General features: G+C 39.5%; 1 protein-coding gene and 1 pseudogene across 1 annotated transcript; both read right to left on the bottom strand.

The window, feature by feature from the left end:
• The window catches only part of LOC122124920, a 313,048-nt pseudogene that overhangs the window by 120,030 nt on the left and 166,983 nt on the right, over nucleotides 1-26,035 (bottom strand).
• Nucleotides 22,290-23,571, bottom strand: LOC122124921 (ketimine reductase mu-crystallin). The gene has a single exon (XM_042699483.1). It carries the CDS (start codon nucleotides 23,517-23,519, stop codon nucleotides 22,575-22,577), a length of 945 nt encoding a protein of 314 aa, XP_042555417.1. The 5' UTR covers nucleotides 23,520-23,571; the 3' UTR covers nucleotides 22,290-22,574.

Genomic DNA, 26,035 nt, shown 5'->3' with positions numbered 1-26,035 from the left:
TTGCTCCTGTTGATGTGATTAATTATATGAATTGATTTGCATATATTGAAGAAGCTTTGCATCCCTGAAATGAATCCTGTTTTATAATGGTGTATGATGTTTTTATGAATTGTTGATGTACCTGTTGACCTAGATTGTATCTGCAGACTATTGACTGTGCAAATACAGACTTTGGTTGATAGTGTTCTAGCACAAAACTGGTGTTATTTTCATCCCAAATGGGCAGAGTAAGGCGGAAAAAAACACAAGGAAAATGGCAAGTCCCAGTATCTCACTCCCACTCATGATAATCAGGGACAGAATAGATAATAAATAATCCAGAATAGAGTTCCCAAATAGCTCTATAAACACTGCTGGCCAACATGATAAATGAAAAGATTGAAAACCTACAAAGGACTCTGTATGAGCGTGATAGTGAGAGAGAGGAGGCAAACCAAAGGTTTATACAGGAATAGCATGAGTGTGAGGAAGATACTCAAAAACTAATACACGACTTGCATGAGCAGCTTGAGAATTCTCAAAGAGAAAGGCAGGAATGGCGTAGGAAGGCTAAGAACACTCAAAGAGAACTAAAGGAATGGCGTGAACGTGAGGAAGCTAAGCAAAGAGTAATACAGGAATTGCGAGAGCAGGATGAGAATACACAAAGATCACTAAAAGCATGCATGGAATCCATTAACAAAGAGCTGAAGGAAGTCGGGTAAAGGGAATGCTGAATAGAACCCAACAGAAGGAATGGAAGTCCAAGGAAACCATAACAAATCAACTAAGTGATTTGAGAATAAACACTGAACACCAAATTAAGGAAGTAAAGAAGTTCATATAAGATCTAAAACAAAGCTTCAACAAAGAATTTGAAGCCATCAAAGCTGACCAATTAGAAGGAAAGAAATAAAAAACAAAGTAGAAAGTCTTGACAGCAGGTTAGACCATGCAGAAAATCTAATCTCGGGGATTGAAGACAGCCAAGATATTATAGAGAAAGAACATACAACCATCCAAGACAATTCCAAGAAATATGATAGATCTATCCAACACTTGGAAAACACAAGCAAAAGGAATAATCTGAGGATAATGTGTGTAGAGGAGCACCTAGAAATAGAAGTTAATGGTCCAGGAAATTTTTTTAACAGGATCCTAGCAAAGAACTTCCCATACATGCAAAAAGATAGGCCTATTCAGATACAAGAAACTTTTAGAACCCCAAATAGACAAGACGAGAAAAGGACATCCCACCGCAACATTATAATCCACACAGGATCAACTCAGACCAAGGAAAAGATCCTTAAAGCTGTCAAGGAGAAAAGATTTATCACCTACAAAGGAAAACCAATTAGAATCACCTCAGATTTCTCAGCAGAGACAATCAGAGCAAGAAGAGCCTGAAATGATGTATGCCATGCCCTAAAACAAACAACTATCAACCAAGAATACTGTACCCAGCTAAACTCTCCTTCATAACTGAAGGACAAATAAAAACCTTCCATAGCAAAGAAAAAAATGAAACAATATATCTCCACCAAACCAGTCCTACAAAAGATTCTTAAAAATGTCCTACACATAGAAAACCAACAAGACCACAATAAAGGCCAAGAAACTGCACCCAAACTGAGAATCCAAGAACCATAGGAAGAACCCAGGTTTCGCAACCCCAGAGAAGGTGGATAACATGGCAGGAACTCCCAAATACCTCTCAGTCCTTTCTATCAATATTAACCCACTTAACTTTCTAATTAAGCGACATAGACTGTCTAGTTGGATTAAAAAACAAGATCTTTCTATCTGCTGCCTTCAGGAGTCACATCTTGCCCATAAAAACAAACACATTTTCAATGTGAAAGGCTAGAACAAAATCTACCAAGCAAACGGCCCCCATGAACAGACGGGAATTGCAATCCTAATACCAGATAAAATAGACTTCAAATTAAATTTGTGAGAAGAGATAAAGAAGGTCTCTACAGATTAATTAATGGATCTCTCCATCAGGAAGATATTACAATTCTAAGTATCTATTCGCTGAACTACGGAGCACACAAATTTATCCAAGAAACACTACTTTCCCTCAAATCCCACATAGATCCAAAGACATTAATTGTTGGGGATTTTAACACACCACTCTCCCCACTAGATACATCAACTCGGCAAAAACTCAAAAGAGAACCTGCAGATATAAACAACTGCATAGATAACTAGATTTAACAGACATCTACCGAATATTTCACCCAGCAGCATCAGAATACACGTTTTTCTCAGCAGCACATGGAACATTTTCTAAAGTAGACCACATTTTAGGCCACAAAGGAAGTTATACTATGCATTCTCTCAGACCATAAGGGAATAAAATTAGAACTCAACACCAAAAGCCACCAAATGAAGTCCGGTAACACATGGAGGCTGAACAACACACTGCTGAATCACGAGTGGTTCATGGAAGAGATTAGAAAGGAAATTCAAATGTTCATGCTATTTAACAAAAATGAGCACACAAATTACTAGCTCCTCTGGGACACAGTAAAGGCAGTACTCAAATTCAAGTTTATAGCTCTGAGTTCCTACATCAACAAATTGGAGAGATCTGAAACCAACAATTTAATGACACATCTGAACCTCCTTGAAAAAGAGCAGCAAGATAAACCCCAATCCAGTAGACAGAAAGAAATAATTAAAATTAAATCAGAATTAAATGAATTAGAATCCAAAAAAGTATAGAAAGGATCAACAAAACAAAGTGTTGGTTCTTCGAAAAAATTAACAAAATTGACAGACCCTTAGCAAATTTTATCAGAAAAAGAAGAGAACACACCTAAATAAATAAACTCAGAGATGAGAATGGAAACACCACCACAGAAACAACCAAGATTCAGAACATTATAAGGGAATACTTCTCAAAACTTTATGCTAATAAGTTTCAGAATTTGGCAAAAATGGACCTTTTCCTAACAAATATTGACATGCCAAAACTAAACCAAGATGAGTTAAGCCATCTCAACAGGCCCACATCAAGCACTGGAATAGAAACAGCAATAAGAGGCCTCCCATGTAAGAAAAGTCCAGGACCAGATGGTTTTATAGCAGAATTCTTCAAGGCCTTCAAAGCAGAGCTCACACCAATACTCCGCCAACTCTTCAATGAAATTGAAAGCGAAAGCTCACTACCGAACACATTCTGTCAAGCCATCATAACCCTCATCCCAAAACCAGGTGGGGACTCATCAACGAAAGAGGACTATAGACACATTTCTTTGATGAATATTGATGCCAGTCTTCTTTCTTTTATTCCCTTCCGTTGTGGTATAAGATTTCTGCAACCTTCATCTTGTATATAAGCTCATCTGATTTGGGGAGGGGGAACACAGAAATAGTGGGACAACAGGAAAACCAATCGGCAGTTTGATATGAACTATACAACTTTTGGGGGGAGAGAAGTCAGAAGGTGGAAAACTGGGAGAGAATGACGGATGGGGTGACCCTGTTCGAAAGAAAATGTACTCATTACCTGAATCATGCTACCCCTGTGTACATCACCTTTACAATAGAATTTTTAAGAAAGAAAACGTATTTTATTTCTAAATAGAAGAAAGAAGAAATGGTTGGAACTGGAAACACATTAATTGAAGGAAGTAAGCCATGTTCAGAAGGACAAAGGTCAAATGTTTTCTCTCATATGTTAATGCTAGACCTAAAAAGTTAACATATACATAAACACCTAAAGGATGTTTGTAATTTAGGGGATGGTTGAGGAATGATATAAAGGAAAGGAAAAACAAATGTTAGCTGATGAACAATATAGAAATACAGTGCACCTGTGAAGAGACCAGAATGAAATTCAATGAAAGCATTTGAGTAATAGATAGTACTGGAGATAGGAGAAAATTAGAGCAAAAGAGGATAGCAATAGAGTAAATTACACACATGTAAAAGGGCATGGTGAAACCCGTTTGAATAATAACCATACACTGAAACAAGCGAATGACAATCAGGAAAAACAGGTCTTATCCAGGGTATAGGTACTAGTGGCAAGGGGAAGGGAGAAGGAAAAGGAGAGTAAATAAGATCAAACTACTCTATGCTCAGGTATGAATAATGGTTAATGAAGCTTGTTGTGATTGGTTTGGGAAAGGTGGAAGGGAAAAGAGGAAGAATGAGGAGGGACTGAGTCTAATGGAAGTGCATGGTATAAGTATGGACATGTCAAATTGTTCCTCTACAACTAATTGATGCTAATAAAAATATGCAAAAGGAATTGTTATGCACTAAAATGTGATTATTAATTTAAGTTAAAAAAACGATTATATTTGTTGGAAGTGTGCTATTCCATGTAAATAAAGAGATGGCATTAAGACTACTTTCAGCGATCATTTTTATAGTTTGTTACTAGAGAAACTCTGCTGATTGTGTAGAATACCACTATACTATAATGGGAAAAAAATCAGAATCACTACAGATCTCTCCACACTGAATGCAACAAAGGCCTGGGAAAGTATGAGCTGAGCTTTGAGAACCAATAACTGCCAGCGCAGACTGATTTAACCAGGAAAGCTAGCAATCACATCCAATGGAGAAACTAAAATTTTTACTAACAAAGAAAAAAATAAATGGATTCATAAACAATAAGCTATCATTACAAAGAATATTAATATGGGGAACACAACCTGAAGAAAGCAATCATGAACAGAAATTCACATCAGCAGATATCACTAGAAGTCTGATTTCATAAGCTCAGGAAGAAAGGAAAGAAGAAAAAGTTAGGAAAGCAGGAAATTGACCGGAAACACAATGCATCTCTCTATAATAATCATAAATATTAATGGGCTCTATTCATCAATAAAAAGAAAAAGAACTGAAGATTGGATCAGAAAACAAGACCTATACACCTGTTGCCTTCAGGAGACCCACCTCACAGACAAACATAAAAACAAACTCCGAGTGAAGGGTTGGAGTAAGATCTACCATGCAAATGTTCCCAGCAAGAAAGCAGGAGTAGCTATCATGATATCTGACAAAATAAATTTTTCATCAAAATCAATACAGGGAACAATCCAGGAAGAATATATTACCATTATTAGTTTATATTACCCAAATACTGGTGCCCCAAATATGTTAAGCAAATACTCTCAAACTGAAAGAATAAAATAGATCCAAATACTATAATACTGTTGTGCCCAGATCGCAGGACCCCCACCAAAAAGAACACGAGGGTCAGACTTTATAGCTGTTTTAAGTTTTAATTTAGATGGGCTGCAGCTCGGGCCTCTTCCTACACTCCAACACAACGGAGACTAGGAGGAGAGCCCTGAGATAAGGATTTGCAGGGCTTATAAAGGCTCACAACCCGATGTACCACCACGTGTTGCCCTACTAGCTGAAACAAGCAACAAATGGTCACTGCCTCATAACCATTCATTCCTCGCCTCGCCCCGCCCCGCTTGACTTATGGTCCTGAGACACAATCTTGTGGCTCCGGCCCAAAATTAACTCCAACAGTTCTCGATCTTGAATGAGTTCTTATATTTCTAGTCCCTCTCTGACAGTAGCCATAAACAACAATACCAATAACAATCAGTCCATTATTCTTTTCTTGAAGCATATGCGAAATGGTTGGTTAGGATGCTTGGAGACTTCCCATGTTTCCCCTGGTCATCCATGGCAAAGAGTTCAGCTGGTCTGGAATGGGAGCAGTGGATCCAAGCAACAATGCCATCTACCTTAAGGGCAGGAGGAGTAGCCAGTAGCACCATGTAAGGTCCCTTCCACTGTGGTTCCAGAGATCTCAGGTTGTGTCTTTGAACAAGCACCCAATCCCCTGGTTTAAATGAATGGGGGGTAGGAATAGAGGCAGAATCATATAATGCTCTAAACTGGGGCCACACACTTTTGTGGACAAGCTGTAGATAATCAAGTTTACATAGAAATTGAGTATCACTCAAATCAGCAAGCAATTCAGTCTGAAGGCTAGGGATAATGGGTGGAGGGTGTCCATACATTATTTCAAAAGGAGGAAAGCCAAGCTGATAGGGTGAATTTCTTACTCTAAACAGGGCAAAAGGAAGGAGCTATACCCATTCTACACCAGTCTCCAAAGCCAATTTAGTTAAGGTCTCTTTTAGAGTCTGATTCATTCTTTCTACCTGCCCTGAACTCTGGGGTCTATAAGCACAGTGCAATTTCCAATCCATCTCCAGTGCTGCGGCTATTCCCTGACTTACTTTTGAGATGAAAGCCGGTCCATTATCCTACCCGATGGTGGATGGAAAGCCATACCTGGATAGGATTTCTTCCAGGATCTTCTTAGCCATGACGTTCACGGTCTCATGCTTTGTTGGGTAAGCTTCAACCCAACAAAAACTAGCAAATATTTATATCCAAATTTTCCAGTTTTATTTTCTGTGAAGTCTACTTCCCAATACACACCTGGCCTATCTCCATGGAGGCAAGCTTCTTTTGTAACCGGTTGAGTGGGGGCATTGGTGAGCTGACAGGACTTACAGTTTTTAACAATGTCCTCAATGAGTTGATTTCCTTGCCTAATTTTTACTTCTGAGTGTCAGAGCAAGTCCTGCATTCTTCGGGTTTCCATGTGAGAGGTCCAATGGATTTTCTTAAGTATCCCCTTTCCTAACCTTTGTGGCAAGATAAGTTTCCCCTCACCAGTTTTTCACCAGCCCGGGTTTTATAAGCCATGGGAATTTTCTTTATCCACTCCAGTCTTCTTGGGAGTACTGAGGGTCATGAGGCAAAGCTCATGGCCCTGGATCTACTAGAGTCAGTACTTCTGCTCTGGGCTGGAGGGCCACCTCCTTAGCTGCCTGATCGGCCAAGTTATGTCCTTTGGTTATAGAATCAGTTCCCTTTTGCTGGGTGCTGGTTGCTCACGCCTGTAATCCTAGCTACTCAGGAGGCTGAGATCTGAGGATCACGGTTCAAAGCCAGCCCGGGCAGGAGAGACCGTGAGAATCCTATCTCCAATAAACCACCAGAAAACCGGAAGTGGCGCTGTAGCTCAAATGTTAGAGCACTCGCATTGAGGTGAAGAGCTGAAGGACAGTGCCCAGGCCCAGAGTTCAAGCCCCAGGACCGACCAAAAAAAAAAATCAGTTCCCTTTTGATGGCTCGGCAGTGCATAATGGCAATATTTGCTGGTTCCCATAAGGCCGGGATGAGGCTTAAAATTTCTTGTTTGTTTTTAATAGCCTTTCCCTCAGCTGTCAGTAGTCCCCTCTCTTGGTAAATGGCTCCATGGACATGCATGGTGGCAAAAACATACCGACTGTCTGTGTAAATGTTTAGTCTCTTCCCTTTTCCCATCTTTAGGGATTTTGTTAGCGCCACTAGTTCTGCTCTTTATGCAGACATTCCCTTAGGGAGTGCTTCTGCCCACACTATCTCAGTGTCTGTGGTGACTGCTGCGCCCGCGTACCTTTTTCCATCTTGAATGAAACTGCTGCCGTCTGTGAACCAGGTATGTTCCGTATGCCATAGTGGCAAGTCCAACAAGTCTGGCCTCTTTTCTTTGGCCAAGTCTCTCTTTTCACGCTCAATTTCATGTTCTCTGTCCTTCCTTTCCTGTCTTTGCTCCTCTGCCTCTCTCATATTGTAAACCATTTCTGCCATGGCTACTAGATCCCTAATAAACTTTTCACCAAGTCTGTCTAGAGCCTGCAACTTTCGCTTTATGTCTGGTGCAGCTTGATTTATATAGGCAAACATAATCATCTGAGTCGACTCCTGGGTCTCAAGGTTTTGACTAAAAACTTCCACGAGCCTCTCAAGATATGCTGCCAGACGTTCACTTCCTCCCTAACATCATAAACTTTGGCCATGTTAGTAGGTCAGTGAGCCGCCAACTTGAGACCTGCCAACAGAGCCTGGCGATAGAGGAGGAGTCACTTCCTAACTTCAACAGTATTGTAGTCCCATGTTGGTCAGATCTCAGGAAAATAGGCAGCAATCAGGGCAGGATCTGTGATGGGAGCTCCTGTGGGCCCAGGGATATGTTTCCAGGATGCCACTCGGATATGGTCTCTCTCTTCACTGGTAAAAAGTACCTGCAAAAGCTGACTACAATCATCCCAAGTGGGCTGATGAGTAAAGAGAATAGCTTCAAGTAAACGAATTAAATTCTGGGGTTTCTCAGAAAAGGGGGAATTTTGGGCAAACCAAAATGGTAGAAAATGGCCATTTTTGGAATTGCTGTCGACCATCCACATCCACAGGATCTACAGTGCATAAGAGAAAAACAGCTGCATTAGATGGCGTCGTCGAGTAACTGGCCCCTCAGAAATTTTAAGGGCAGGTGCCGAGTGTTCGGCTGCTGGTTCTATAGCTGCCTCCTCCTCTTAAATATTCTCAGGCTCCACAGAAGGAACCTGGGAAGAGGAGTATGGGGGAGGAACATTTCTTCTTCCAAATCATCTCCCTGAAAAAGCGGGGGGTACAATTTCTTTTCCTCTTTCTTAGTTTCTTTTTGTAAGTCTAGGGAGCTAGAGGGAGGGTTGCCCATGCTCTCCAGTTCCATCAGTCGTACAGTCCCAAAAAACAATAAATAATACAAACAAAACACATGCAGTCCTGACAATTATGAAGTGGAGATCTCCCAAATTGGTCCACTGACTCCTGTCACGGCAGGGTTCCACAACACCCCACGCCTCACAGCAGCAGTAGCAGATCCACAGTGGGCGAATTGGGCCTTGGTTAGGAGGCCCTCTTGGTCAGTTCCGGCCCAACACCAAACAAACCCATACCCCACAATTCTCACGGTGGGGTTCCAAGAACCCCCCCACACACACAAGAGGATCTGGGAATTCTCCCAGTTCCTCCAGGTTTGTTGTGCCAGCGTGTCTATTTCAACAACCCTTTACACAATATGAATCGGAGCATTTGTCCTCACAAAGGAAAATGAAAGTACAAACAGACAACAACAGGACAAGACAAATTAACAAAGACAGCGCTGTTTTACCTTTGGAGTCTGAGGTCTCAGGGGTCTTTGGGGGGATCTTGAATGAGTCCCCACTAATATGTTGTGTCCAGGTCACAGGACCCCCACCAAGAAGACCACTGAGAGTCAGACATTACATCTGTTTTAAGGTTTTATTTAGATGGACTGCAGCTCAGGCCTCCTCCTACACTCTGACACAGCAGAGCCTTGGAGGAGAGCCCCGATCTAAGGATTTGCAGGGCTTATAAAGTCTCACAACCAGGTGTACCACCATGTGTTGCTCTGCTAGGTGAAACAAGCAACAAATGGTCACTGCCTCATAACCTTTCAATACTAGGAGAGTTTAGTACCCCAATCTCACCAAAAGACAGGACTACCCACCAGAGGATTGGCAGAGAAGCCACAGAGTTAAGTGAGGCCATATTTCAAGTGGAATTAATTGACATTTACTGAGTTTGCAACCCTAAAATGACACAGTGCTTATTCTTCTAATCATCTCATGGAACTTTCTCAAAAATAGACCATATCATACTTCATACAAGGAATTTAAACAAATACAAGGAGACTGACATAATCCCTTGAATCCTGTCTGACCACAATGGAACCAAGCTAGTTCTCAATAACAAAGGACACTGTAGAAATTGCTCAAATACATGGAAATTGAACAGCACACTTTTGAGCAATACCTGGGTAACAAGAAATTAAAGAAGAAATTTAAAAGTTCCTACAATTCAATGACAAGGAATACACATCACAAAGAAACCTGTGGGACAGGACAAAAGCAATCCTGAGGGGTAAATTTATAGCTTTAAGTGCCCACATGAAGAAAATAGACACAGACCAAGTAAATAATCTCATGTTGTGGCTGAAACTGCTGGAAAAGCATGGGAAAATAAATGAACCTAAGGTTACTAGATGGAGCAAGATAATCAAAATAAGAGCTGAGATCAATGAGAGAGAAACTAAGAAAACCATAAATAAAATTAATAAAACAAAAGGCTGTTTTAAAAAAATAATAAAATTGATAGAACTTTAGCAAGATAAACAAAAAAAAAGAGAAGAAACCCAAATCAATAAGATCTGGGATGCCACGGGAAAAGTTACAACAAATACCAAAGACACCCAAACAATTATAAAGAATTATTTCCAGAAACTATACTAAGGAAAGAAAACCTAGCAGAAATGGATGAAGTTTTAGAGAAGTACAAATTGTCCAAACCAAACAATTAAATAAGCCAAGATCTTACAATGAGAAATAGGAATCAATCAGAAGTCTCCTAAGAAGGAAAAGCACAGGACCAGATGGATTCACTACAGAACTCTATAAGACCTTTAAAGATGAACTAATGCTCATACTCCTCAGATGCTTCCGAGAAAGAGAAACAGAGGGAGATTTCCCAAACTCATTGTATGATTCCAATATCATACTCATCCCCAAACCAGGCAAAGACCCAACAAAAAAAGAGAACTACAGACCAATCTCCTTGATAAACACAGATCTTAACCGAATTCTAGCCAAGAGAATCCAGAAACACATTAAAAAAATCATACATTACGACCAAGTAGGCTTCATTCCAGAGATGCAGAGATGGTTTAACATGCATAAATCAATAAATGCAATCCATTGCATCAACAAATCCAAGGTCAAGAACTACATGATTATCTCCATTGATGCAGAAAAGGCTTTGGATAAGATACAACATTCATTCATGCTAAAAGCTATGGAGAAAATAGGAATAGAAGGAACATTCTTTAAAACAATAAAAGCCATATACAACAGAACAATAGCCAATATTATACTCATTGGGGAAAACTACAACCAATTCTCCAAAAATCAGGAACAAGGCAAGGATGCCCACTTTCACCACTCCTCTTCAATATAGTTCTGGAATCCTTAGCCAGTGCAATAAGGCAGGAAAAGGCATTAAAGGGGTCTCCATAGGGAAGGAAGTAGTTAAATTACCTCTTTCTGCAGATGACATGGTACATATACCTCCATGATCCAAAAAAATCCAACCCCAAACTCCTAGAACTTATAAGTCACTTCTACAAAGTAGCAGGATACAAAATTAACTCACAAAAATCAGTTGCCTTTCTGTACACCAACAATATACAAGCAGAAAGGGAAATCAGGGAAACAACCCCATTCACAATAACCTCAAAAAAATTTAGAAATTAACTTAACCAAAGATGTAAAAGAACTATTTAATGAAACCTATAAAAACTTAAAGAGATTATAGAGGATACTAAGAAATCGAAAGACCTTCCATGTTCTTGGATAGGCAGACTTAATATAGTGAAAAATGGCCATATTGCCAAAATTGATATACAAATTCAGTGCAGTTCCCATTTAAATCCCAATGACCGTTCATTACTGAAATAGAGAAAACAAATACAAAAATTCATCTGGAAAAAAAAGGGACCTAGAATACCCAAAATTATTCTAGGCAAAACAGACAACACTGGAGGGATCTTGATGCCAGACTTCAAACTCTACTATAGAGCCGTAATAACAAAGACAGCTTGGTATTGGCACAAAAACAGACCCAAAGACCAATGGAATAGAATAGAAGATTCAGAAATAAAACCACAAACATACATCAGCTGATATTTGACAAAGCGGCCAAAGTCACACAGTGGAAGAAGCACAGTCTCTTCAACTACTGGTGCTGGGAAAACTGGGTGGCCACCTGAAGAAAACTAAAAGTGGACCACAGCCTGTCACCATGCAGTAATGTAAACTCAAAATGGATTGAAGACCATAACATCAAACCTGATACTGAAACTACTGCAGAACAGAGTAGGAGAGACACTTGAACTTATAATAGGCACAGGCAAGAACTTCCTGTGCAGAGGTCCAACAAATTGGAGAGAGACTCGACAAATGGAACTACCTTAAAATAACAAGCTTCTACACAGCTAAAGGCATAGCAATCACCCTAGAAAGACAGCCAACAACTGGGAAAAAATACTTACCAGCAATATATCAGACAAGGAGCTAATATCCAGTATATGCAGGAACTCAAGAAAATAATTCCTCCCAAACCCAACAAACCAATTACAAATGGGCAAGAGAACTAAAGAAAGACTTCTCAGAAGAAGAGATAAAAATGGCAAAAAAAAAAAAAAAACCCATGAGGAAATGTTCACCTTTTCTGGTTGTAAAGGAAATGCAAATAAAGACAACCCAGAGATACCACCTTATCCCAGTCAGAATGGCCCACAATCTAAATTCAGCCAGTGACAAATGCTGGTGGGGATGCAGAGAAAGAAGAGCCCTATTACACTGCTGGTGGGAATGTACACTTATACAACCACTCTGGAAAGCATCTGGAGGCATCTCAGAAAGCTAAATATAAACCTCCCCTATGACCCATTCATACCATTCCTAGGCATCTATCCTGAGCAACAGGAACCAGGATTCAAGGACACATGCATCTCCATGTTTATTGTACCACTGTTTACAATAGCCAGAATATGCAAACAACCCAGATGCTCCAGTACAGATGAATGGATCCAGAAATTGTGGTACCAATATACAATGGAATATTATGCAGCCATTAGGAAGGACAAAATTATGGCATTCACAGGGAAATGGATGGAACAAGAAGAAACCATGTTGAGTTAGGTAAACCAAGAGCAAAGAGACAAATGGCACATGGTCTCCCTGATAGGTGGATGTTAAATACAAAATGTAAAGAGAAAAGAAAAAGTAAATAAGACTTGAGAAACAAAGGACCTCCACTCATCTGGTCAAATCATTACTAAATGACCGCATGCTGCTGACCACATATATGGCATATATGTGCACATTGGAGGAGGACACAGAAATAGAGGGAAAGAGGGGAAAACATATAACAATGGGACCCATCAGCTGCACTGGATATTAATCAAAACGAAATAAGCAACTCAATGGCAGTGATGGGAGGGAAGGAATGAGTGGGAAAGAGGGAACAGCTGACATTAAGCAAAAGGAAAGAAATATACATATCACCTGATATTAAAGAAATAACTGTGTTGTCAAACCTCATAGAACTCATAAACTTTATAGACCATGATAAAGACAATTGCCCCCATGAATCTTAGAATGTGTTTGTAACTTAACTATCCCACAATACAGTGAAATTTGTGAAATTTATGCAATCACTTAATCACAATTTAAAAATTGCAAAAAAGAAATGGTATCAAAGAGAGACACACACACATACACATATTTGTGTGTGTGTTTATGTCTGTTTATATATATACACATATTAATATCTATATTTCTATATCTATAGATATAGATACTTATATCTATAGATATAGAGCTACAGATATAGATATATTACTCCAGTTCTATGGTTGTACTCAGGGCCTGGGCGCTGTGCTTGAGCTTCTTTGGCTCAAGGCTAGCACTCTAACACTTGAGCCACAGTGCCACTTCAGGCCTTTTCTGAACAGTGTACTATAGATAAGAGTCTCTCTGATTTTCCTCCCCAGGCTGGCTTCAAACCACAATCCTCAGATCTCAGCCTCCTGAATAGTGAGGATTACAGTTGAGAGCTATCAGGGCCTGGCTCAGACTTATATTTGACCTTATATTAGTCAAGAGCAGTCAGCAGCAGAGAAATATTATTTATTCATTTATCTATTTGTCTATTTATGTATTTGCAGTTCTATGGAGCAAGGAATTGCTTACATAGATGACAGGAAAAGGTAGGGTGGGCAATTCAAAGATTAGTGTGTACAGAAGCAATGACAACTAATAGGCTACAACTCAGGGTGGCAGTTGAGTTACCAGAGCTTCAAAGTGGAGGCCATGTAATGAAGCTAAAACTTTAGTTAGATTCCCCCAGTGGAACTAAGGTTCCATCGGAATTCAAACCTTACGTTCAGGTCGAGTGGGTCTAGTTGTAATTTTTCGAGCTGGAGCTGCTTCTAGAAAGGTTATTTCAAGCAAAGCAAAACAGGGGAGGTATTCAATCTTGAGTCCTCTTGTCTCCGAGTATCTACTGGTCCTAACCATCCCACTCCATGGAAGCCATTCAAAAGTAGCTGTGTGCAAGAGCTCCTGCCAAAGAGTGGAGGACAAGGGGTGGGCAAGAAGAGGGCAGAGGATACATCTGAGAGCAAAGACACACTCAAGACACCATATTCAAATTCTTATCCACAATACTTGAAATACTGCACTGACAGAGTCTACTTTTTCATCTATAATGGACATTTACTCCATAGGGTTTTCATAATTCTAAATGCATTAATATATATGCATAGTGTCTGGACATAGATCTATTCCTTTGTAAGCATTGGTTTTCCTAGAGAGGTGAAGCGGCTAATGATTCTAAAGTGAACTTCTCCACAAAATCTTTTTTGGCAGTGCTTTCATTTTGGTTATTTGATCAAAAACATCAGCAGAACCTAAAACTTCCTCAAAGAAGCAACTACTTAAAGCTCACATTTGTGCTAGAGGTCCCTGACAAGGTACTGCTTGCAAGAATGCTCACAAAGATCAATGAAAAAGTGTTATGAAAGAAAAGTCAGTAGCAGCTAATCCTTGCTGGTAAGATAGAAACATAATTTTTCATAAATCTACAAATAGAGAGCCTTTAGTGGCTGCACCAAATTTTTCGGAGAGGCATGTTTCTTAACAGTAAAATCTGCTTTCAAGGTTAAAAGTGTTCTCAGAAAAAATATATCTGAGAAAAGGCAATATAACTTGAGTTAGTTAGTTAGTTTGACCTAATTTGAATTTAGAAGGAAAACTTGGTCTGGGAAAGATTTAGGTTCCTGCAAGAGGATCTAATTAATTAAACTCAGCCAGTTCCTGCCCACCACCTACAGCTGCACATGACCTAGAGCTGAGCCCAGGGTGAAAATGCATCATATCTCTCATACTGTCTCTACTTTCAAGGACTTTGTTTCTTGTTCTTTGTGCAAATTGTGATTTAGGGAGTAAATGAAATAAATCTATTTGATAATAAATAAACAAATAAATAATAGGCAAATTTTATGGATCACTGTAATTCTTTTCTGTGTGTGCTGGTCCTGGGGCTTGAACTCAGAATCTTGAGCGCTGTCCCTGAGCTATTATGCTCAAGTCTAGTGCTCTACCACTTGAGCCAGAGCTCCATTAACAGTTTTCTTTGTGTTTAACTGGAGATAAGAATCTTATGATCTTTCCTGCCTAGGCTGACTTTGAATAGTGATCCTTAAATCTTAATTCCTGGCCAGGATGAGCCACTGGCAACTGACTTCAATCTATATCTACATATGTAACATTATATATATATATATATATATATATATATATATATATATAATATATATATATATATATCACTTGATTAAAGTTAGCTGCATAAAACACTTACTTTGTTTAAAGAGACATTTAATTTTAATGGAAATAATAAGGATTTTCAACAGCTTGTTCTGGAACAATATAGGACTTTGTCATTTACTAGCGGAATGGTTTGGGGAAAATCACCAGCTTGTGGAAAATAATATTGACTCTTGTATTTCCATAGTGAGTACCTAAGGATCACCTAAGAGGGCTTGGTCTGCTGCCTGGTTCTACATTCACAAGTAACATGATACTAATTCATGTGGACATACTCCATCTCAGAGCATCAAATTATTGTTACAATTACTGGAGAGTAATAAATGTTACTCTAAGTTTTCTGCACTTCAAAATTATTTGCCGAACATTTGGGTAAATGCCCAAAAGTGGGATTGCTGGATCATAGGGGAGCCCTATGTGGAGTCTTTTGAGGAACGTCCATACTGCTTTCCAAAGTGGTTGAACAAGTTTACACTCCAACCAACAATGCAGTAAGGTTCCCTTCTCTCCACATCCCTTCCAGCAGCTGTTGTTATTAGAGTTCTTGATTATAGCCATTCTAACTGGGGTGACATGGTATCTCAATGTTGTTTTGATTTGCATTTCTTTTATGGCTAGAGAGGTTCAGCATTTCTTCAAATATCTATTGGCCATCCTTCTTTCCTCTTCAGAGAAGGTGCTCTTTAAGTCTTTAGCCCACTTGTTTATTGGGCAGTTGTTTCTTTGAGGATTTGTTGTGGGGGGATTTAATTTTTTGAGTTCCAAGTATATTTTAGATATGAGACCTTTGTCTGTTGTGTGGCTAGTGAAGATCTTATCCCAATCCGTGGGCTTTCTATTAATCTTGTTAGCTATGTCCTTTGCCATGCAAAAGCTCTGCAACTTCATGCAATCCCATTTGTCCAACTTTTCTTTGATTTGTTGTGTTTCTGGGTCTCTATTAAGAAAATTTCGGCGTGCACAAAGGAGACCTAGGGTTTCTCCTATTCCATCCTGTAATGTTTTCAGAGTGTCTGCTTTGACTCCGAGGTCTTTGATCCACTTGGAATTGATTCTGGCGCAGGGTGATATATAAAGATCCAGGTTCGTTATCTATAAGTAGTTAACCACTTTTGCCAGCACCATTTACTGAAGAGGCTGTCTTTCTTCCATTCTATTTTTTAGCTCCCTTATCAAAGATTAGATGGCTATAGGTCTGTGGGTTCATTTCTGCATTTTCAATTCTATTCCATTTGTCCTGAGGTCTGTTCTTGTGCCAGTACCAAGCTGTTTTGATTACTATGGCTTTATAGTAGAGTTTGAAAATTGGTATTGATATTCCTCCAGCACTGTTCTTTCTGTTGAGGATCGTTTTTCTATTCGGGGTCTTTTATTGTTCCATATGAATTTTTGGCACACTAAAGCTATCAGCACGACTATGTTTATTGCAGCATTATTTACCAAAGCTAAGATATGGAACCAACCCAGATGCCCCTCAGTAGATGAATGGATCAAGAAAATGTGGTATATATACACAATGAAATTGTATGCCTCCATTAGAAAGAATGACATTGCCCCATTTGTTAGGAAATGGAAAGGCTTGGAAAAAATTACATTAAGTGAAGTAAGCCAGGCCCAAAGAAACTTAGGTCCCATGGTTTCCCTTATTTGCAATATCTAGTATATGTCTGAGTCAAGCAGAAAAAGTCAGATAAGTTGGTGTTAGGGAAATGAACCCTAAGGCATGTATTCAAATGTTTTTTTTTCTTTCATGCGATTGTTTCTAACACATTTATAAGATTATTTCTTTGTTGTTTTGTATGTCCCTCCTCCACGGTATAACCCCTGCTTTCACTCTATTTGTTGTTGTTATAATTTTTGGAGGGGAATGGAAAAGAACAAACCGTTTAAATAGGGATACAGGTGGACCCATTGCAACAATGAGACGTAAAAATCGTTATGTTGAAAACGAACTTTACAACTTTGGTGGGGTGGTGGGGAGGAGGGTTGGCTGGGGGAGTGGGGAGCAGAGGGGATGTGAAGGGGAACAAAGGAGGAGGCTATAATGCTTGAAAAGAAATGTACTCATTATTTTGCCCAAGTAATTGTAACCCCTCTGTACAATATTTTCACAATAAAAAAAGAAAAAAGTTATTTGATGACTACTTTTTTTCAATATTGGGGTTTGAACTCAGGACCTGTGCTTACTAGACAAGTAGACTGCTACTTGATCTATGCCCTCAGCCCTACAAAATTATGTTTAACAAACTATGCCTTGTTACCCTGTTGTGAGTTTACTTGAATTAGAAAGGAATTTTTCTTGTGTTTCTTATATTTATCTCCAAAATCACAATGAGGTGGGGTGCAGCGGATGGAATGAGATCGTTTTCTCCTGATGACCATATTATTATGAGAATATTGTAAGGAAGCAGAAATTATTTTTCTTAGCTTCATTCCTGAATAGTACCACTGCAAAATTATTAGCATATTTTTTTCTGTGCTTATTTTTTTCCCTTTCAGGAAATAAAGGTTGTGCTGGAGGCTGAGTAGACCCTCTTTAACTGTGGAGCCGTGCATTGAGTCTTTATGTTTGATCATTACTTTTGAGTTAGGCTCTCACTTTCCGCCTGCGTTCATCCCTGGGCATGATCCACTTACATGAGGCTTGCTGGTAGTGAGTGTAGCATATCTATGTCACGACATCCAGGGCTCCATTAAAAAGAGGTTTCATTAATTTCTTTGTATCTGGGCTGGCCTTGAGCCACTATCCCAAAAATCTCAGCCTCCCAAGTTGTGAGGATTAAAGGCATGGACCACCAATATCTGGCTTCCTTTAGACAGTTAATGGGCTATTTATAAATATTAAATTTGTACTATGTTCACTGTGCATATTACTATCCTGCCTTTTGGTTAATTTTGCATTTTAAGGATTTTCTTATGTCAGTAAACATGCAGAGGTGCAATGCTCATAATGTTATAATATTTCTTAATTATAGAAATATTGCTTCACTGTTGGGCCCTTTGATAAAAATAGCATTAGTTTTACTATAAATAACAATATAGCTATCTTGGTGTATTCATATTTGCTTATACTGCTTGGTTGTTTCCTTATACACTAAGCATCAAAATTAAATGCATAAAATATAAGCCTTTAAAAATATTTATCTCTAATCAATAAAATAATGTGTATTATATCAGCTTTTATTTATTTTTACCAGTGTTGAAAGTTTTTTTTTTGTTTTGTTTTGTTTTTGCTGGTATTGGAATTTGAACTCAAGGCTGTTGACCGTACTCAGCTTTCATGGCTGGTGTTCCACCACTTGGGTCATGCCACCAATACATAATTTGCTAGTTATATTAATGGATTCATATTGATTTTTCTACCTGACTGGTTTAAAGCTGCAATCCTGCTGGTCTCAGCCTCCTGAATAGTCAATATCATAGAGTTGTGAGATTGAGGAGTTCTAAAAATATGTTTGGTAGCCATTTGAATATGAGTTTCTTCTTTGACAAATTATTTGTGAAGGAGAAAAGAATCTTTCTTTTATTTTCTGGGATTGAACCTAGAGTTGCTATATTAGCCCAGCATATTTTACTACTGGAGTCTACATATGCCTTTATCCTGTTTTTTTTTTTCTTTTTCTTTCCTCAAGTTCTGTTGTTTTTGAAACAGGGTCCCACTTCTATCTTTGTTCAAGCTGGCTTTCAACTTATGATCCTCCTGCCTCCTGAGTACCTGAAAATATTTCTTGAACATAATTTATGATGTATTCATTGGAAAAGAAGTTTGATATGTAGAGATGCATAAAATATGAATTCTGTATTCAAGGATCTCTAAATATAAAGTAAAGAGAAGAGTACAGTGTCACAGGATCAGCAATGGGAACCTTGAATGGCTTGTAGGTAGGCTGAAGAAAAGTTATTCATCTTTGGGAGTGATAATCTTTTGAAGAATGAGTAGGAATTTTCCAGGGAGATAATCAACAGAAGTTTTTCAGAGCAGAAAGTGAATACTATATATGAGCAAAGGCTGGAAGCCTGTAAGAACAAATACACAGAAATTTACAAAAGCTAGCAACTGCTGAACTATAAAATAGGTTAAGAGGAGATGGAATTAGAAGACATGAAGGTGGAAAAATGGAACTTAAAAGGACTGAATGGTGATGGACGTAGTACACTTCACTGACTTGATCCTGAAGGAGATACGTAGCCCCTGAAGTCTAATTTATGACCACATAGCTAAATAAGTAGATGGCAATTTGAGTTTTTTGAATGTCTCATCTGTAGGCCAGAATCTTCTGATTAATAATTGGCATTTAGTAATTTGGCATTCTCAAAGAAACTCAATACTGATTATGTGCTGGTTATATTGGAGACACGGGCATTATTTTAGGAAGAAGAATAATTGCCTTATCCATAGCTGAATCCCAGTAGGACCCAATTTTATTTCCCCAGCATCACACACATCATTTATCTACTTAGTTCTGGAACACAGTGATATTTTTTTTATGTCACAGTCAAATCAGTGAAGCAGTTTTCATCCTACATAGATACAACATCCATGTCTTTCTCCAGCCATTGCATAACATTAGATTTGGGATGGAATAAAACCATATTTCCATTATAGATACTCATTTCATCACCTTGTCCCTTGGAGGTCAAGGAGTCCCAAAGAGACTCAGGCTAAACTATATAAATATACCTCTCTTGTATTTGTTCTGTCCCAGTAAAAACTGGAGCTATATTTGGTATAGGAGATTTGGATGGCATAGACTAATTTAAATAACAACTGACATCTAGTTATTTCTATGATTTAAAAAAAATAAACCTTTATATGATACATAACATATAAATAACTAAATAGCTAGAAGAATTATCACAAATGAAGCTTCCCTTATACCCACCTTTCAGGTCACAAAATTAAATTGGAAATAAAAGTTACCTGCTTATATCTGCCCCTTCACCCCAATTTCTATCCTAACATTTTTTTGGAGGGTGTCCGGTCGTGGGGCCTGAACTCTGGGACTGGGCGCTGTCCCTCAGCTCTTCAGCTCAAGGCTAGTGCTCTACTATTTGAGCCACAGCGCAACTTCCAGCTTTTTTCTTTTTTTGCTTATGTGTTGCTGAGGAATCGAACCCAGGGCCTCATGCATGCAAGGCAAGCGCTCTACCACTGAGCCACCTTCCCAGCCCTATCCTAACTTTTATCATCATAGATTACCTTCTTTGTATCCATTCTGGATAATTATAATATTGTTTGATGTCTGGTGCTCCTCAACCTATTTGTCTATTTTTCCCCCCACCAGCCATTTGGTACCTTCCAGTAGTAACATACTATTTCCACTCTAAGTTCACTGGCCTGAACTACTTAATAGTTTTTGGGTCATAAGAAGCCCACTTACTCCATGTATCCAGAGTGAGGGAAAATTGAAAATGCTTGTAAACATCACTGATGACAAGCGCCACCCGCACCATCAACTTGCACTCTGTGGAAAACTTCGGTCTTTACTTACAACTTGAAGATCAAAGAAAAACCCTATCAATATACTGAATGACAACCACGAATATTCCTTCTTCAACACCTCATATATTCTTGGAATTGCCATATAAACAATTTAGCCTTCAAGTCCCCAGAGGCAGGTTTGTCTGAGAATAAGACATCTATTTTCTTTTGTCCCCCAAAATCTCAAGCTAAGCACCCCTCTGGTGTATATGTAGTCTGGGAAAGGGAGTCTGGGTGTTTCTTTGGTGTCTCTTAGTAAGAATCATTGATTGTTTAAAAATATTCTCTACATTCTAAAATATCGTATGGAATGACAATCTTCAAGAAATACCAGACAACACAAGGTCTAATTTATTTCTTTTGTAATGCAAATACATCACAATGTAGTTGTTTTGTAAATGTACCACAATGTAGTATTAGTCCAACATATTAACCCAACATACCACAGTGTTTTCAGATTTAGTCTATTATATAATAATGCTACTTATTTTCTTCATGGTTTCTTTTTATGTATACCTATGTATTTCAGTTGGACACATACACATACATGCACACACACACACATGCATTTCTACGAGTGAGATGCCAGACCCTATAATGAATTAATAGTTACCCTTAAGCATCAATGTTACAAGGTAGTGTTCCAAAATTGGATTTAACCTTCAATGTCTGCAGCTGCAGTGCATTCTGCTCGCATTCACATTTCTTTCCATTCTTGGCCTTCTTCAAAGTACACTGGTACAGCACTTGGTTGGGTTTTTTTTAATTTAATTTAATTGTAAGAGTGATGTACAGAGGGGTTACAATTACACAAGTAAGGCTATGAGTACATTTCTTGTCAAACATTGTTACCTCCTCTGTCACTTTCCCTCCCCGACCAAGTTGTAAAGTTCATTTCCACCATTGTGTCTTGTGAGTATTGCTGTTGCATTGGTTCTTTGTCCTTTGTCTCACCATTTTGTTAGCCCCTTTCCATTCCCCAAATCACATAAATACATACACAAGACATGGGGTACCAAAATGAAGAACAGTGACAATAGGGAATAAACTACAAGAGGGAAAATGAAAGAAAAAAGAATTTCACACAGAACATAAAAATTAAAAACAAACAAAAACCCTCATTTCCATGGAGTTCATTTCAATTAGCATCATCTTATATGGTCATATGTATGTTTGGTCATATGTACATTGAGCTACTGCGATCCTCTGCTAGGACTATCATAGACATATGTTAATTATTACAAATAAGGGAAAGCATGGAGCCTATATTTCTTTAGTCCTGGATTACTTCATTTGATATGATTTTTCCCAATCTTTCCATTTCCTTATGAATGAGGTGATGGCATTCTTCCTGATGGAAGCATAGAATTCTATTGTGTATATATGCCACATTTTCTTCATCCATTCATCTACTGAAGGGCATCTGGTTTGGTTGCTACAAAGAACATAGTTGTGCTGGTAGCTTTAATGTGGCTTTGTTTGCAAATGTTTGGGTAAATGCCCTGGAGTGGGATTACTGGATCATTAGGAGATCTATGTGGTTTCTTTTTTTTTGAATTGAAAAATGCTTTATTCCCAGGAAAGACCAAGTTAGTGAAGTAAAAGGTGAAAGAAATTCTGTTATCACCTGCTAGCACAGAAGAAAGTTACCTAGGTTTGCTTTCCAACTACATACATGAATGGGGAGCTCAGTATTTTATGGTGAGACATGCTAAGCACAAAACTCTAGCTCCTTGAGAACCAATTTCCCACAATTAGTCTAGAAATTAGAAGACAACCAGTGACAGCATCCCTTGGGCAGTGGGAGCATCCATCCTCAGACACAAAGCTCCTTTGTCTCACTTTCCAGATGACCAGGAATCATAGACAAGTTTGGCTGCAACCAAGTCTTCCACTGCTATTCCCAAGGACTTGAACACTGTGGTCTTCTCACAGTAGGCTGGCTTCACCCCCTTTACCACTTCTCCCAGCTCAGCAAAGATCTCAGCCCCAGACAATAGGACGTCTCCTGACTCCTTCAGAGCAGCCTCCCTGGAATCCACATACAGCACTGCTTGCTTCATGAGCTCATCATCCAGTTCTCTCCAGTCAGGTCTGCTGGCCCCGATGGCATTGATGTGTGCCCCTGGCTTCACCCATTCACCAAACAAAATGGGCTCTGTTGCCATGGTGACTGTGATGATCACATCAGCACCTGTCACAGCCTCCTGCACCGATGAACAGACTCGCACATCTCCTTGAACTGTGTTTGCAAACTTCTCTGCATTTTCTTTGGTGCGGTTCCATATCCTCACCTCCTTAAAGGAGAACTGCTCTGTGAAGATCTCATAATGGCTGTAGGCCTGGACACCAGCTCCAAGGATGCACAACACTTCACTGCTGGGGGGTTTCAAAAACTTGGTGGCAATGGCAGACACTGCAGCTGTTCTCTTAGCAGTGATGACATTCCCATCCATGACCGCCAGCAGGGAGCCATTGCTCGGCTCAAAGAGCAGCACAGTAGCCTGATGGGAGGAGACGGTGGAGGCGCTGCTGTGGCCTTCATAGAAGGTGACCAGTTTGGTGGTCAGGGCGTCCTCTGCGGCACTGTAGGCAGGCATCACCCCCAGGAAGCCTCGGTGCTTGGCCACCGGCACCACGGTGCGCACCGGCTGCACCACCCCTCCGTCGGGGCCGCTGGAGAAGTTGGCCAGAGCCGCCTCCAGGGGCGGGATGAGGAGGCTGGAGCTGCGGAGGTGATCCTGCACCTCCGCCGCGCTCAGGAACGCGGGCGCCCGGCTCATCCTGCCGCCGGCCTCCTCGCCTCAGCCACCGCGGGGCAGCGCGCCCTCCACGCGCCGCGCCTGCTCTTATAGGCGCCGTGGGCCGCCCCCTATGTGGTTTCTTTTAAGGAACCTCCATAATGCTTTCCAAAGTGGTTGAACAAGTTTACATTTCCACCAACAGTGCAGTAGGGTTCCCTTTGACCACATCCCCTCCAGCATCTGTTGTTATTAGACTTCTTGATTATAGACATTCTCACTGGGTGAGGTGGAATCTCAGTGTTGTTTTGATTTGCATTTCTTTTATGGCCAGAGATGTTGAACATTTCTTCATGTGTCTATTGGCCATTCTTATTTCCTCTCCAGAGAAATCTCCTTTTTATTCCTTAGCCCATTTTTAATGGGGTGGTTGTTTCTTTTTTAAAAAATAATTTTTATTGAAGTTGTGATTACAAAAATTTCATAGTACTGTGGAATTGTGATACATAGTTATAGTCACAAACACATTTTAACCTTCACAAGGCAACTTGCCTTTATCATGGTGTATAAAGTTTGTAATTTTATAAGCTTTGGCAATACAACTATGTCTTCCAAATCGGGTGATATGTACATTTCTTTACTTTTTCTTAGTGTCAGCTGTTCCCTCTTTCCCTCTCATTCCCTCCCTCCCATCACTGCCCTTGAGTTGCTTAGCTCATTTTCATCAATGTCCAGTGCAGCTGATGGGCCCCTCTGTTGTATATTTTCCCCTAATTCTATGTCCTCCTCTTAGCTTCCCTCAGATGTGCACATGTATATACCATATATGAGGTCAAGAACATGAAGTCATTTAGAAATGAGATGACAAATTCAGTAGTGGTCCTTTGATTCTTGTGTCGTGTTTACATTGTCATATCTCCTTTCATTTTGGATTAACATACACATATCAGGGAGATCATGTGTCGTTTGTCTCTCTGATCTTGGTTTACCTCGCTTAACATGATTTGTTCTAGTTCCATCCATTTCCCTGTGAATGTCATTATTTTGTCCTTTCTAATGGCTGCATAATATTCCATTGTATACAGATACCACAATTCCTGGATCCATTCATCTGTAGTGGAGCATCTTGGTTGTTTTCATATCTTGGCTATTGTGAATAGCGCAGCAATAAACATGGAGGTGCATGTGTCCTTGTATCCTGGTTCCTGTTGCTCAGGGTAGATGCGTTGGGAGTGGTATGACTGGGTCATAGGGGAGGTCTATATTTAGCTTTCTGAGGTGCCTCCAGACTGCTTTGCAGAATGGTTGTATTAGTATACATTCCCATCAGCAATGAAGTAGGGTTTCTCTTCCTCTGCATCCCCACCAGCATTTGTTGTTGGCTGAATTTAGGATATAGGCCATTCTGACAGAGGTAAGGTGGTATCTCAGGATTGTTTCTATTTACATTTCCTTTATGGACAGGGATGGTGAACATTTCCTCATGTGTTTCTTTGCCACTTTTTTCTTTTTTTTATTTGTCAGTTGTGGGGCCTGAACTCTGGGCCTGGGCACTGTCCCTTAGCTCTGCAGCTCAAGTCTAGCACTCTACCACAACTCCACTTCCAGGTTTTTCTGCTTATGTGGTTCTGAGGAATCAAATCCAGGAGCTCATGCATCCAAGGCAAGCACTCTACCACTGAGCTACTTCCCAGACCTTCTTTGACATTTTTATCTCTCCTTCTGAGAAGTGTCTCTTTAGTTCTCTTGCCCATTTAATGATTGGTTTGTTGGATTTGAGATGGATTGGTTTATTGAATTCCTTTTTTATTTTGGATATTAGGGCTTTGTCTGATATAGTGCTAATAAATATCTTTTCCCAATTTGTTGGCTATCTTTCTAGTTTGGTAGCTATATCTTTAACTGTGCAGAAAATTTTTATTTTAAGGGATTCCCATTTGTTGAGTCTTTCTCCAATTTATTGTGACCCTGGGACTTTGTTCAGGAAGTTCCTTCCTGTGCCTATAAGTTCATGCGTCTCTCTTACTCAGATTTGATGTTTAGGTCTTTAATCCATTTTGAGTTGGTGTTAGTGCACAGTGACAGGCTAGGATCCATTTTCAGTTTTCTGCATGTGACCACCCAGTTTTCCCAGCACCAATAGTTGAAGAGGCTATGTTCCTATCACTGTGTGTCTTTGGGTCCTTTGTCAATTATCAGCTGACTATAGGTATGTGATTTTATTTTGGGATCTTCTAATCTATTTCATTGGTCTTCAGGTCCATTTTGTGCCAATAGCAAGCAACTTTTGTTATTATGGCTTTATAGTACAGTTTGAAATCTGGCATCGAGGTCCCTCCCATGTTGTCTCTTTTGCCTAGAATTGTTTTGGTTATTCTAGGTCGTTTGTTGTTTCATATGAATTTTTGGATTGTTTTTTTTTTCTATTTTCGGTAAAGAACATCATTGGGATTTTGATGGGAAATGCATTGAATTTGTATATCAACTTTGGCAGTATGGCCATTTTCACAATATTGATTCTGCCTCTCCAAGAACACTCAAGGTTTTTCCATTTCCTG

The sequence above is a fragment of the Dipodomys spectabilis genome, unplaced genomic scaffold (assembly GCF_019054845.1).
Source record: "Dipodomys spectabilis isolate Male_0828 unplaced genomic scaffold, ASM1905484v1 ptg000254l, whole genome shotgun sequence".
Classification (NCBI taxonomy): domain Eukaryota; kingdom Metazoa; phylum Chordata; class Mammalia; order Rodentia; family Heteromyidae; genus Dipodomys; species Dipodomys spectabilis.
The sequence above is the reverse complement of the archived record's forward strand: the minus strand, read 5'-3'. Positions and strand labels throughout refer to the sequence as shown.

Bases quoted from the DNA above. Each gene is read 5' to 3' on its own strand.
- LOC122124921 (XM_042699483.1), bottom strand. From the start codon at position 23,519: ATGAGCCGGGCGCCCGCGTTCCTGAGCGCGGCGGAGGTGCAGGATCAC.